This window comes from Chiroxiphia lanceolata, chromosome 5, assembly GCF_009829145.1.
Source record: "Chiroxiphia lanceolata isolate bChiLan1 chromosome 5, bChiLan1.pri, whole genome shotgun sequence".
Taxonomy (NCBI): domain Eukaryota; kingdom Metazoa; phylum Chordata; class Aves; order Passeriformes; family Pipridae; genus Chiroxiphia; species Chiroxiphia lanceolata.
In genome coordinates, this window is record NC_045641.1 from 20013143 (window position 1) to 20027427 (window position 14285).

At 37.0% G+C, this 14285-nt stretch overlaps 1 protein-coding gene across 1 annotated transcript in view; it reads right to left on the bottom strand.

Annotated features, from left to right (window-relative positions):
* Positions 1-1232: 1232 nt before the first annotated feature.
* IL17REL (interleukin 17 receptor E like) overlaps positions 1233-14285 on the bottom strand; it is a 39872-nt gene continuing 26819 nt past the window's right edge. The window contains 10 exon segments of the mRNA XM_032688563.1: positions 1233-1267; positions 2205-2259; positions 4724-4781; positions 5827-5886; positions 8448-8539; positions 8542-8592; positions 8919-8975; positions 9631-9694; positions 12022-12185; positions 12781-12835. Coding sequence (XP_032544454.1) covers positions 1240-1267; positions 2205-2259; positions 4724-4781; positions 5827-5886; positions 8448-8539; positions 8542-8592; positions 8919-8975; positions 9631-9694; positions 12022-12185; positions 12781-12835 — 684 coding nt within the window. The 3' untranslated portion in view covers positions 1233-1239.

Genomic DNA, 14285 nt, shown 5'->3' on the forward strand with positions numbered 1-14285 from the left:
CCATGTTACTCTCTCCCCTGCCCAGCTGGAAGGGTAGTGATAGAGTGGCTGGGTGGACACCTGGCATCCAGCCAAGGTCAACCCACCACATCTGCTTATGGAGCTGTAGAACTGCTCAGAGTGAGAATATCTAATAGATTTGCGGTTCAAACAATGAAGCTTTGATATGAAAGGAGCCAAACAGAACTTGTTCTCTCTAAGCGCACCTCAAAAAGTCTTGTGTTTCAACATAGTGGATATGTCTCTTATATTATACTCCTGAAAGCACTCTTTGAATGTCTTGAAACAAAACAAAACACAATAAAACACATTCAGATGAAATATTTTTTATTGATCAACTTCTTGTTTCAGACCCTCACTCCCACCCATATTCCTGATCGCACATCAGCAATTCACATGATTTCAGGATATGCTATTAATCATTTTGTTAACTTTATTCCCTTGTTACACAACAGGAAGTAAGAAATGTTTGACAGGACTATTCAGTGAAATAAAGGCCAAGTGTTTGATAATCAGTGTTTAATATTATTCTGAACAATTTAATATACTTACTCATATAATGGGAGAAAAAATTCCAACTCTTTCCATTGGACTGTTTCCTTCTAGGCTGAATTTCCACAAGACAATTTTAAATAACTATCAAACCAAGACATTACCATATCAGACAAATACGAAGGTTATCTCCAAGTCAAACACAAATACAAGCACAGAAAGCAGCTGTTAGATATATTTAAACAATATATCTGTCATGGTGAGTTCATCAAAATGGCATCAGAAAACGAAGGAAATTACAAAGAAGAATAATGTAACTAAGCTGAGAAAACTTCCTCCATTCTTCATTTCTCAAAAACTTTGCATATGGTTAAAAAATTAAGGTTACAAATAAGAAAATCTGGAATACTTGTTCTATAGGTACACAGAGTACTATGAAGTACTCATTTATAGCATATTTTATATGAAATACTACTTTAGATGGGAAGTGTAAACTTGATTCTCGAAGCGATCTATGACATTCTTTGTTTTGAAATACTGAGAAATAAGGAATCATAATCTAACTTCTTTTGGTCATCTTAAAATAGGCTCAACTTGTTAAATTCTTCACTCATGAGAATAATCTCACAGTAACTAGCAGAAACTGCTAACATGACAGATGAACCAGTTAGATAAGATTTACAAGTTGCTCCAAAATACAACTGATGTTAAGAAGATACTGATGACCTTGAAAACATGCTGTTAAATTCAATGCAAGGACTGCACACTCTTCATCCTAGGGAAAAACAGAAAATGAAAGGAGATTGTTCGGGGGGGTTTCCTCAAAAGTGTGAAAAAGTTCACTGCATTCATATTAGTTGGATTAAATAACAAATCTAATCATTTTTCTACAGTTTGTGGACTTGACTGTCACATTTCGAACAGTGCTCAGATGAACAAATAAACAAAACCAAGCTACTTTATTCTTAATGGTATCTTCTGACAAGGGAATAGCCAAAGACTGGCTCAAAGCAAGGACAGCAGCCCCTTCTCAACCACACGATTTGCACAGATTTTGCAAGACTGCATCCTTTCCCATCTTTGTACAGGGGTTTTTTCAGAGCATCTCTACTCTCTCTGGATTTCAAGGTTGCTCCCACTCTTTTAGGTTGGCTTTGAAAGGGTATGCACGGGCTGCATTGATTACTGATTTGTCTATAGCCTAGGATATGTGTTTTGCAAAGGGCTGTGGGAATGACAAGAGGCATTGGAACAGCTGAGCAGACGTCTAATGAGTGAGAGCATGGAGGGAACTGATCTGCCTGAAAACATCAGTGAGAAAGCAGGGGACAGGTGCTAATAATGTTCTTGATATGCTCAGCAAACCTGAGCTTGTTCCAGAACTCTTGAAGGTTGTCTTGTTAGTTTACAAACTTCTCACTTCCACTGGTTATTTGTCTCTCTTTATCCTCTCTTTCACAGCAAGGCATCTACCTCTGATGCCAAACTACACTGCAATCGAGAGAGAGAAAGAGGAGAGAGTCACAGGAGCAAGGAATGTCTTCAGTGGGGACAAGGAAAATGGAGAGATAAGAACCTGATGTTCTTTCTAGCTAATACAAAGTTCACTCAGACATTGCTTCTGTTCCTATAGAGAGGCCAATGATATTGTTTCAAGATTAACAACTCTATCAACTCTCACAGATGTTTTAAACTATAGTTTGGATGGATACCTGTGTGTCATGGCACTTGCTGGATTTCCATCACCATAAGACTGATTGTGAAAACCTGAAGGAACAAGTTCAAATGTAGGTTGCCATTTTGTTTTCATTGTGATTCACATATTTATTCTCACAGGAACTGATCTGAGTTATTGTTTCATTCAGAATAGATAAGGGTTGTGTTTTGGTTTTCTTTAATAGGTGAAATACTGTCTCAAAATGCTTAGCTCTATTAAACAGGGTCCAGAAAAGTGGTCAAAGGAAACATAACATTTAAAAAGGACACAAAGTTTTGTCTCTACATCATTATTAAATGCAAAACAACAAAAAAAAACCCTCATTATTTTCCCATTTTCATCCATTGTAGAGCAAATAAGAGTAAGTCATTCTAATTCTCAGTGTACAGTTATGCATATGTAAAAATGCAATCCATTGCAGAATAATGCATTCTACATGCCAGAAAGCTCTCCTTGAAGCTGGGGAGAGAGTACTCTTCACGATGGTTAGCTACACTGACCATTTTTTATAATAGATACTATTATCACTACAATCTTTGTTTTCAATAACAAAATACATTTTAATAACATCATGCCTGTTTTGGACACACTGACACTGCTTAGTATCTCTAACAGTAATACTTAGCAATGTACATTTCTATTTTACAGAGATGTATGCAGTAAATATTTTCAGTATTTCACTGTGGCATTATAAGATTATTTGTCATTGGCCTTGACATTTTGTATAACCCATATTGTCACAGATTATGGACAGATCTTAATTTTAATATTCTCTTCGCCCTTATGTGAATGGTTTTTCTTAACATTTTAGGTCCAAATGCAATAGCATCCCAGTGTAACAATCACCCTCAGTGATGTCTTTAAGAAAATTTCATGTCTTGGTTTTAACAGGCTAGTGCTTAAGAAATAACTTTACTACAGAAAGTAAGCATTTTAAGAATACAAAGGTCCTTACTAGTAATGCTGTTACTGTTACATTAAAAATCTTACATCTGACAAGCAGATGATGACTTCTGATAAGTCTTTAAGAATGTAGTAATTACAGCAGTGATACAGACTGACCTACTGCAGTGACCCTACCTCTGACACTAACTTGTACCACCTGCCTTAGAGGGAAGTTTTGGGAACCCTGGTCAGCTGGCAGAGATAAATTTATCCACTGACTAATGTGGACCACGTTCTCCCAAAACCAAATTATGGTAGAATCCATGAACTATGAGGTTTATGTACAATAAACATAGTGATCACATATTACATTTCTGATATTCTTGGTAAGTGCACAGTTTCTTATATACTTTTTCTGAATCTCCACAAACTGTTCATCAGGTAAAAAAACTTGTGATAAAAAGTTCAACATTTAAATCAAACACTGTGTCCAAAAAGTTTTTAGTCAGTTTTCAGTATTCCACTACTTTCATTTACTATGCAGACCCAGTCTCCCTACTATAAGGTGTAGGGGAATTCCCAGACTGCCATCTCTGGAGCCTTTTTACATGTTTTTGTCATACTCTTTGCATTTGTTAAATGGAAAATATGAATAATGAAAATGAGTTCAGACTACACGAACCACAACACTGATTATTTAACTGATTCACCTTGAGTGGGCTGGTTATGAGTTTTTCAGTGGAGAAGAATCTTGAACTAGCATTATACAAATGTTTACACAGGGAACTACAGTTAGACTACAAAGTTAAGCCTGCTCCTTTTTAGTATCAGGCTTCCAAATCTGAAACTGTAGTTAACTGACAATTGCTTTTAGGCAACAGAGAAAATCTGTCACAGGAATTACTGTGCTTACAATGAACTAGGAAGGGAGGTTGGCTGTTTGTGTGGGTTTGGGGAGAGGTTTTTTGGCAATGCTCAGACTGAGCCTTCTCTCTGCTTGACTCCTTTCAGACTTTTTAGTTCTAAACTAGTCAATCCACTCCTGCGCTCCTCACTGTGAACCCCACAGCCTTACTTTGCTCTGAATTCACTAACTTCTACAATGCCTTACTTTCAGGGTTTGAAGATTTTGGAATATTCTGACTCCAGAGGCGTATCTGAGTGTACCTCAAATCATAATAATATACTCAGGGTACTTCTGTGAGGAGGCAAGTGCTGCTGTCCCATTTGCAGAGGTGGGGAACTCACGAGTAGGGCTGTGCTGCAATCACTGCAATGACAGCACTGTGTGCCTACTTGCCAAAGAGTGTTTTTAACTAGTTACCTCATGTACTGACAGCAAGGTAAATATAGGTGTGGCTCGTAGAACTTGGCATAGGATGGAAAATTCTCCCAGGAAGCAGAGACAGTAACCAGCCACACAAGTTGCCCTTGCAGTAGCTAATTAAAGATACTTGAGGTGTATGAGTCCATTGTCTATAAAGCTGAGCATATCTAGCTCTCAGGCAGACATCTGCATTTAGTCAAGTGAATCCTACCTCAGTTTCCCAGTGAAAATACACTTCACTTGAGCTGTTCTCTTCTACAGAATCAAGACCTAATGCTTCTTATGTTATCAAGCATACTTACCACAGTAGGTATCACAGATTTGCAGTGGCACTGAATAATCTACATCTGTTCTCCAGCCCTTTTAAAAGAAAGAATTGAGGCTTATTTCCCCTTCAGCAGAACTGTTACTAAGCACTTGTGCTGACAAAATGAGATTGCTTTATTAGTTTACTCAATGACTGCATTTTAATCTGGTTTTAAATAAACACGTATGGATATTGCTGGTCTAGTGTATATTAAGTGAGTTGCAATCACTTTTACGTCTGTAAATAAAAGAACTAATTTTTTTTTTTTTGAGGAGGGAGAACTGTATGCTGACAGATGTCTGATTTACAAAATAAATAATTTATGGAGGAAAATATCAGTCTTACTACCAAATTTGATTTCTCACTAGGGAAAGAAGAACAACATCTCTCATTACTCAGAAGGCTCTTGCCAGTCTCACTTTCATCTTGCCTCTTTCTTCTTAGCAGCAGAAAGTGAAGCTGACAAGGGCCTTCCAGGGCAGCTGCTGGAGCCTCGCAGCTCCAGCTGTCAGTCTCTTTTCTCCTGGTGTCTGCTGAGAACCAGAACTCCAGAGAGGAATAAACCTATCAGCTTCATGCTCATCTTCTATTAATGTTGTCTGACTAAAGTTCAGCTATAGAAATAGTGTGCAAAATGTCAGAAATAATTTGCTCAGCTCTGCTTTCAGGAGTGCTAATTCTAGCACACCGTGCACTTGCTGTGCTGTTTGCTATATGCCTCACCTTTTCTAGTTAATGTCAATTTTTGAAAAATTCATCTATGGTTTACTTGGATCTTTTGATAGCTTGGAATTTTTTATTACAAAGAAACATATAAAGAGAGAATTAGCAATATCCTGATGATATCCCTTTATCTGCCGCTGACAAAGGAGCAAGATCATGGAGAGCAATTTCTCTGTTAATGTCATCTCAATGAGAGGTGGTGGCAGCACATCAAGCTATAAATAATGCTCTTTGCCAACTCCATTTGCACAGTAATCAGATTTGGCTGGAAGGAGAAAGCAGAGAGAGTACCTGCTGGTTTTCTTTTCTTTTCTTTTTTAGATTTGTTTATTTGTTTATTTTGTACAGAGTACCTGGCAAAATCAAGACACTTACCTGAATACAAATTGTTGACCCATACATTTCCTGTGGCATAGTTATTGATACAGAATCTCCCTAATGAAGAAAAAAAGAAATTGAAAAATACAATTTTCCATACCATGACAACATATTGCGTCTCTCCAGCTATTTGCTTTGTTTGCCAATAATGCTACATGTTCTACCGCGACACAAAAATTAATGAAATGTTATTTATTTTCAGACATAGCCCCAGATCTCAGTGACCATAAGCAGCTAGTGTAGTTTTGCCAAGCACAGTGTGGGAGAACAAGGAGCACAGAAATGTTCCTACATTTCATGGAGCATCATAAGGTGGACACCCTCCCTGTGTGGCTGCTCATGCCATGTTCACTTCACACCATCTTCACTTCTTTTCTCTGATGTACATGAGTTAAAGGAATGACCCTTTCTTTACAGTTCTTCTGTACTTCCCATCCCATTGTATGCAGAGAATAAGTTGAGCCTTAGGGTAAAAGTGTCCTAAATCTGGTCTGACACTTCGTATTTGATTGATTATGGTTTGTCCTCAAAATAATGTTAGTTACTCCAACAATAGTTATGAATCCTACACTACTCTCTTCAGTGTGGCAAACTCCTAAAATAACTGGGGGGAAATTAGGATAATATGTTCTTTTTTGAGCATTACTGAACAAGAATTACTAGATAGAGAATGAACATTGGTTTCTGGGAACACAGAGATAGGTCTTGATGAAAACTTTGTATATACTGCTCATGGTGTTGAGATAGGAATGGTATGCAATTTATGTGGGGTCCCTTTCTGTCACAGTAGCAGAGGACATAACAGCTTTGTACCAGAGGGAAGAAAACAGTATTTCTAAATCACAGAATCAAAGAATATGCTGAGCTGGAAGGGACATCAGTGCCCTTCATGAAACACAAAATTCAATACCTAACTATGATTTATTGGTGCTCCACCATTACCCCCTCACTTAGCAATTCACATAGGAAAGTATAAACTCCACAGATTTAATGTGAAATAACAGTTGAAGGAAAGTGCTGCTCTATGTCCCCTGAACAACTCTTTTACTGTCCAGGTCATCATCTCTACCAGTAACATCATTTCCAAGATAACTTTTTCCATTAGGACAGACTTTTGATATCACCACTGATGCCCTCTGGCCTGTGTTGATTAGGATAGTTGATTTTTCCCAGGCCTTTCCCCATGATTATTCAGTTCTGGGATCTCCTAGAGGAGCAAGTTATCATCTTCCACTTTAGCATGTCCTAAGCTTGAACAGCAAAGCTGAGTTGGAAAACTCTGCTTTTAACAGCTCCTCTGTTACATTCAGCACTGGAGGTGCAATAAAGACTTAAACTGATTCATTAGAAAATAAATTCACCATTCAGTGTCCAAACCTTCGAGTCTAAGTCTTTATTCACAGCTGCCTAGTTCTCAGCTAACCCCTGGTATGTGCACCCTGCTCACTAAAAGCATCAGAAGCACTTGAAAAAGGTACAGTTGCAGTGTGTCCCTGCATTTAGTGGCAAAGAAATACAGCTGGCAATGGAATACATCTTAAAGAGAGGACACATGTAGGAGCTATGGCATGCTTGTGTCTTCTAAAGCACATCCCCCTACAGTGAAGTGAAGTCAATGGGCACAGTCAGGAGGAACAATTGAAATCGCAACATCTGGATTTCTCAAATTTCTCAAAATCCATCATATAACATCTCATATACCTGATCTGGGGAGCAGACAACAGGAGCACACATTTAGGGGTGGACATAAGACTGCTGAGGAGCTGGCTGCTGAACCAGTAAGATGTCTTTCAGCATGGTGGCCCTAGTAGCTACTAGGATCTATCCTGCTAATATTCTCCTATTTGAAAAATAATGCTATGGCGCTCTTCTGCTCTTTGACCTCACTTCCAGGTGTGTCTCTCAGTAGATCACAGGTCAGGCCAAACAAGGTAACTGGCAGGCAGGGTTGAAGGCCAAGGGCAAGCCACAGTGCTGCACTGAAAATGTGTGAGATATAGGTTTAGTTGCAAGAGAGGAATGAGGCTCTCATTTCATGACTGGCTGCTGCCTGAATCGGAAATATCACCCTCCCATAATCTCTTCCCGCTCTGTCCCAGCTGTTGGAAGAACCAGTGTAGTCCACAGTCAGTTGGCTCAAAAGATAATTTGGCTGAAAAACTTAGCTTTTTTGTCTGTTGGTTTGTTTTGGCAAGCTGTGAGATTTGGAGTGGCTCAAGTACATCATAGATTGATGCCTCAAGTCTTACATTTCCATGATGTGACATTTGCCAGGTCATCTGTATCAGTGACCCATACATGAAATACTAAACAGTAACATTTGCTATATGCAAATACAAATACCACACTACAAAAATGACATTAAAAGAATATGAATGTTCCACTTAATAGTCACATCCTTTGAAGTGACTCATTTAACTCCAGGATCTTTATTTCTTGTTTCAATGTGAGATGAGAATTAGAACTACATGCTTCTAAAATGTTCCAGTAATTGTTCCAATATGTACATGCATGGGTTTATTAATGCATTCAAGTTACAGAATGATAAATGGAATAATAATTAATGCAGTTAGATATTTTAGAAGTCTTACAATGTTTAAGAAATAATATATACAAACCACAGAGACTGAATGGTGCATCCCAAGAGATTCACATGAGGCCATCTGCGTCCTGTTACACACGAGCACTGAGAACTGTGCTTTGGTTTGGGAGTGAAGAAAACTTGTATTTGCTCTGCAACTGCAGCAGTTCTCATTTTCCAAGCTGATATTAGGAGAAAAGACTTGCTTTTAGATGCACAAGGATCATATATTATATTCTAAATTTTTACATCTATAATAAAAGCCTTTTGTATTAGTTAAGTGCTATCAAATGATATGCAGGTAATTATTTGATTCCCACAAGTTACTTTTATACTGATAAACACTTGATCTACTAGGCATACTTAGAAGTAGCAAGCTGTCAAATCTCTGACTTAATTTACAACTTACAGTGTTATGCACACATCTCAACAGAGAAGGCTCATATCTAGTGACTGATTAAAATATTTCCACAATATATATTATGTAATTTTTAAAATATATGTTTACCTGGAAATTCTCCATGAGCAAATGGACATTTAATCCAAGTTCCTTTTTGGTTGTAAACTGAAATCAGAGAAACTTGTTATGAAAACCAAATTTTCCATTTCAATCTGTGGCAAAATATTCAACTAGTGATGATCAGGGCATTCCAGAAAGTTGCAGAAGATTGATTCACAACTTTTCTGCCCTATGATATCTTCTAAACCCTTGACTTAAATTAGGTTCCCCTAATTCTTCAGGTATTGATAGACACATATATTTACAGAAACTTCTGGTTCCACCGACTTAAAAGTAATCTAAAAGAAAACAATAATATGCCTGTGTTAACCTTATGTGGCATTTTTTTCTCAACTAGAATAGTAAAAGATACTCCAGTAAATGTACTGATAATCTTGTGTTGATAATTTATTTTCAAATTATTTAATATGGAAAACTTTATACATTAATTTGAGTGCATTCTTCAGAATTTGCACTGACCAAGAACATTTTTTTCCTGCTTTTCTTAAGCAGAAAAAACAGAGGCACAATCTGGCCTGTGTCCTATCTATCCTTGCTGCTGCACTTGCAAACAATCACCTCTAATCTAATCTTTCACATTTCCTTCATTCTTAGTTGCCATTCATGAGAGCTACGAAACAAAATATTGATCCTAAAGGACATCAACAGCTTTTTTTTTTTTCAGAGCTGACAGAAAGAAGGCAGTTAATATATGTTTTACAAAGAAATCCCTTTACCTTCATGCAAAGTCTCGGGTGAGTGTCCACACGAGAATATTTAACCTGCTTGAAGACAGAGCATTCTGCATTAGCTAGTTTCATTAACTAGTTTCACAAAAGCAATTATCAAAATTTTCATGGTTTGATTACTGCGAAAGGAACTGGTTTGTTTACTTTATAAACATCCAGGAAATTAATCACATGAAATAGTTAGAAACAACCATTACTATGGATTACTGAATCATTTCCTTTTTATCTGTAACATGTACCATTTTTTACAGTCAGCCTGACCCATTAGAGCTCAATTATTTATTCCATGGGGCTCCCGTGCAAATTCTTATTACCAGTCATTTTATTTCAGTCATTTGCCACTCATCAACAACTCTGAAGAACATTAAACATACACCCAAAAGTTCCACCATCAGTTCAGAAATCTTTCCATTTTCCATATCCCTATTCCAGAACAGTTAAATGAATTTAGACATCCACTTAAGCCATCCACAAAATGTTGTTTTCGTGATTAACAACTCTTACCCACCAAGGGCTTCACCATAAAAAGCCTGTCTCATATAATAATTACTACATAATAAGTGATTCTCCTTAATAAACACTGTTGCTTAAGTGACTGAGCACAACACACAGCATCATGGCCAAATGCTTCTTTCCTGTAACTTTTTTGAGAACATAATATATGTCCTGAGGTACATCTACAACAGGGTCACAGAAGATAGTTCTGTAGGAGTCCACTCAGACCTGGAGACAGCGTAGTCATCAACAAAGAAAGGCCCACCCTCATTAGATAGAGGAGTGATGTAGCTTTGGGGCCTAAGTCAGTACGTGTGCACAGTATTAGAGTGTGTGGTGTGTGCGGATTGACTGGGGAGCTGGCCCTAGCTGAGGAGTCTGCAACAGTCTCCAGGACACTACAGAGATTGTTTTCAGGGCTACAAATGGACCAAATGGCTATAAATGGACCAAATTCAATATCAAACTTTTTAGAATTAATTTTAAAAAAGAGGAATTCATTCTGTATGTGAATGTTGATGATCCTTTGGGTCCCTCACAACTCAGGATAACCTACTATTCTATGATTAATGTTAATAGTCATCCATAAATGCAATGAGTAAATACGGAAAAACACTCATTCTCTGTAATAAACTAACCTTGGATTCTGATCTAGGTTACAGATATAACCATTACCAGCCAAACCTCACTTTTTTTCTTTTTTTTTCTCTTTCTGTCCTGCAAGCAATGAGTTGTGCTTGCTGTCAGCAGATGACTAATCCCCCAGGGATCACTCAGATGTGTAAAATTCAATTAATTGTTTTTTTCAAGATCAAAGCTTTGTTGAAACTCAACTTTGTTGAATCTGAACAATCACTGAACACTTGGCCAGGAGTTCCTAATTAAAAAAGCATTCAACAGTCTTGAGTCAGCCCCAGCCCCCTCCCCAGTTATGTCATCATAGTAATAATAATCCAAAAGTTTCAAAATTAAGAACTTGTATTTGATTTTATTTGCCTTTTCAGTTGTTACTTCAAGTTTACTGCCTTCTCTCCACAATCAGGAAAGCTTGAAAGCTACTTTTCAAGATGAAAGCCAGAATTCTAATGAACGTCATAAACCAGAACATTCAGCATCATGAGACTTCAGACTGAAGTATTAAGCCATTCAAGACACACGCATTTGAAAACTCTTTTCAACTTGAGAGAAGTGCTGGAAGAACTAAGGGACATAATATTCAGCACCCACAATTTCCAGACATTGGACCAGCTTTAGGAAGGCACTTAAAAGAGACCTTAGGTACAAAAGAGTTGTGCCCTACCAAAGCACTGTTACGTGTCCAGAAAGATTTAAAAGAGATTTAGCTTCATCTAATTTATATTTTAGGTGTCTAAATATTAAATATTCAAATATAGTCTAATCACAATAGACTGCAATAGTAAAAGAAAGAGGTACCTTCAGAGAAATCTCTCCATCCTATTATGTCTATCTACAGATGAGAAGAGTTGTTCTCCCAATGTGTTTTGTCTCCCTTAAACGGAACTGACATTAATAGTGCAGACTTGACACACCTATCTTTTAGAGTGTAAGGTCAGTATAGATGATTATGTCTCTACAATAAATGAAAAGCAGATCCTATTTACTCCAAAGAATTTAGCAAACATTACTAGCTGCCCAGTCATCTCCACTTTTATTTCTTAATAGTGAGTCAGTGACCATTTTGAATAAATCATGTGATTAGCATACAAGAACAGACTGTGACTATGAATAAAGTATCAGAGAAGAAGAGAGGAATTGCAACTGTTCTTACTCCAAAGTCTTTCTCTTTACATTACGCCTTTGGTGATGGTATTCAATCTCACAGTTGAATTAGTCTGCATAGCTCTTACTTTCTCGGTAGAATTTTTGGAAGAGTTTTCTATATCTTCACAGTCGTGGTTCAACTTTGTGAATCTGCATAGGTTAACCATGACAAGCACAGGACAGGCTGGCTCCCAAGCTAGGGTTTGTGTCGATGGGTTATAAACAATATTATCCCATAGCGTCTTTGTATCTGTGCACAAAGAGGGAACATTATTCAAGACGTATAGACATGAATCAAAACTGTTCGTAAGTCTTGGTACCTCTACATGTGCTTTAAACCAAAAGGTTGGCCTTAACACAGTAAAACACTTTCTCAGGTTACTTTTTTCTATTTATCTGGTAAACTTTCATACGTATGTAATTTGACTACTCCTTTTGTCAGCTGTCATCTCAGACCAAATTCTGAGACTGCTGGAACATTTGTGTGAATGATTTCCCATTAAGCATGGAACTCCCTAATGCAGTTAACAGTCTTTTTCACCTCCCTGCTCTATCCTTTAATTTAGGTGTCAGACACCTTCTTTAAATGTCTCCTTGAAGTCTCTTCTCATATCAGCATTTCATAGTTGACCTCAAAGTTACTTGGTGTTTACATTGGCATAAACTTGGTGAACTATTTGGTCTCAAAGTATGTTATTTAGTCCAACCACAGAAAAATAAACCAATATGATGATTTCCTTGAAGTTTTGCAATATATGATTTTCACTTTAGATTATTTTAAATTGTGGTATACTACTGGAGCTGTTGAAAATTACTCCTATAAAGACTAATCACACAGTACTTGCCATTTGCAAAGGGGCAAAGTTGTATCCTTCTTGCATCTGGAATAGCCAGCCAACCCTACAATCCAAAAGTGGCCATTAGTTAGAGATTCTCAGACACATTTTTAATATTTGAGGCAGAATGTGACAGAAAACCTTTCCACCAAAGACAAGGATGCTATGTTTGTTAGAAAGCTTTGGAAGTAGTTCTTAAAGAAATTTTGCACTAAATTTTTGTGTTATTGTTCATCATTGAACTAAGGTGATCCCTTCTAATGCTATATTCCTACTATTTCTGTGCCTATATTTAGCCCAGTTTTCATTTAGAAAGTCTTCCAGTTTGATTTTCATTAAGTTTCTTTCAGTTTCATTACTTTCTAGGGCTTTCAAAAGACATTCAGTAATCATAATATTATATCTTCTGGGTTTTGTAATGATAAAGGATACATCCTTAAAATCTGAGGAGTAACAACTTAACCTAGTCTGCAGGTATATGTTCATGGCTGCTACTATACCCTAATTATTTCGATTCATGTGTAAATGTTCTGTTACTTACAGTTCCCATCTGTTTGCTCAGCAATCCTATTGTGGAATTCTCTGAAATATACACTGAGAGGAATAATACCTTTCTAGTGAGCTCATATCTTCATATCCCTAGTCTTGGAAGAGACTTTGTGTTTCAGCTCATATATTTAGGTAGGTGATTTTAGGTCCCTACAATGTACAGATCTGAGTGTGACTAAAGTTCACAAATTACTATTACAGTAAATATAAAAATCTAGCCAATGCAGCCAGTGGAATCTACAGTGCAGTTCAGCACATCCAAAAGAGCCACCTACATTTGGTCAGTTAAGCACCTGACTGCACTAACTAGATCTCCATTGACCTTAAGAATTTAGATACCTAATTTGAATGCTGATAGCTGTCTTCGGACATCTACATTTAAATATCTTAATCCACAAGGTAAATCCTACCCCAAAATTCACTGAGGAACTAGGTTCACATAGTATCTTTCTATCTTATCAAGATCATTTTAAACTGGGTTGTTAATTTTATTCCTTTGTATATAGGATATTTGAAAATCTCAATTATCAGGTTATCAGAAAAAAATCTGTAACTGTTCTGAACATATTCACATAATGAAGTTTATCCCCCTTCATCGTTGGAGCAAGAATGGCTTTAGCTTAAAAATTCTTATTTTTTCTTTGTAAGCAACTTTTACTAGGCTAATGGAAACATGTTCTTTGAATCTCCTTTGTAAAACAGACTCTTCAGTCCCCAGCCATTTCAGATTTTTTATGTACATCTTCCATTTGAATTAAGCTCTCTTGGATATGGATACAAGAATTGCTTACAGTATACGACCTTGCCATGGTTTCCTGTTAGCTCGGAATAATCTAATTCACTAGACTTTTGTTCATGTTTACATCATGGGAGTATGTTAGTTTAATCATCCTGTGATGAACTATTACACCCACATCTTTTTTCCTCCACTGTTATTCTAAATGAGGACTCACATTTTACAGCTA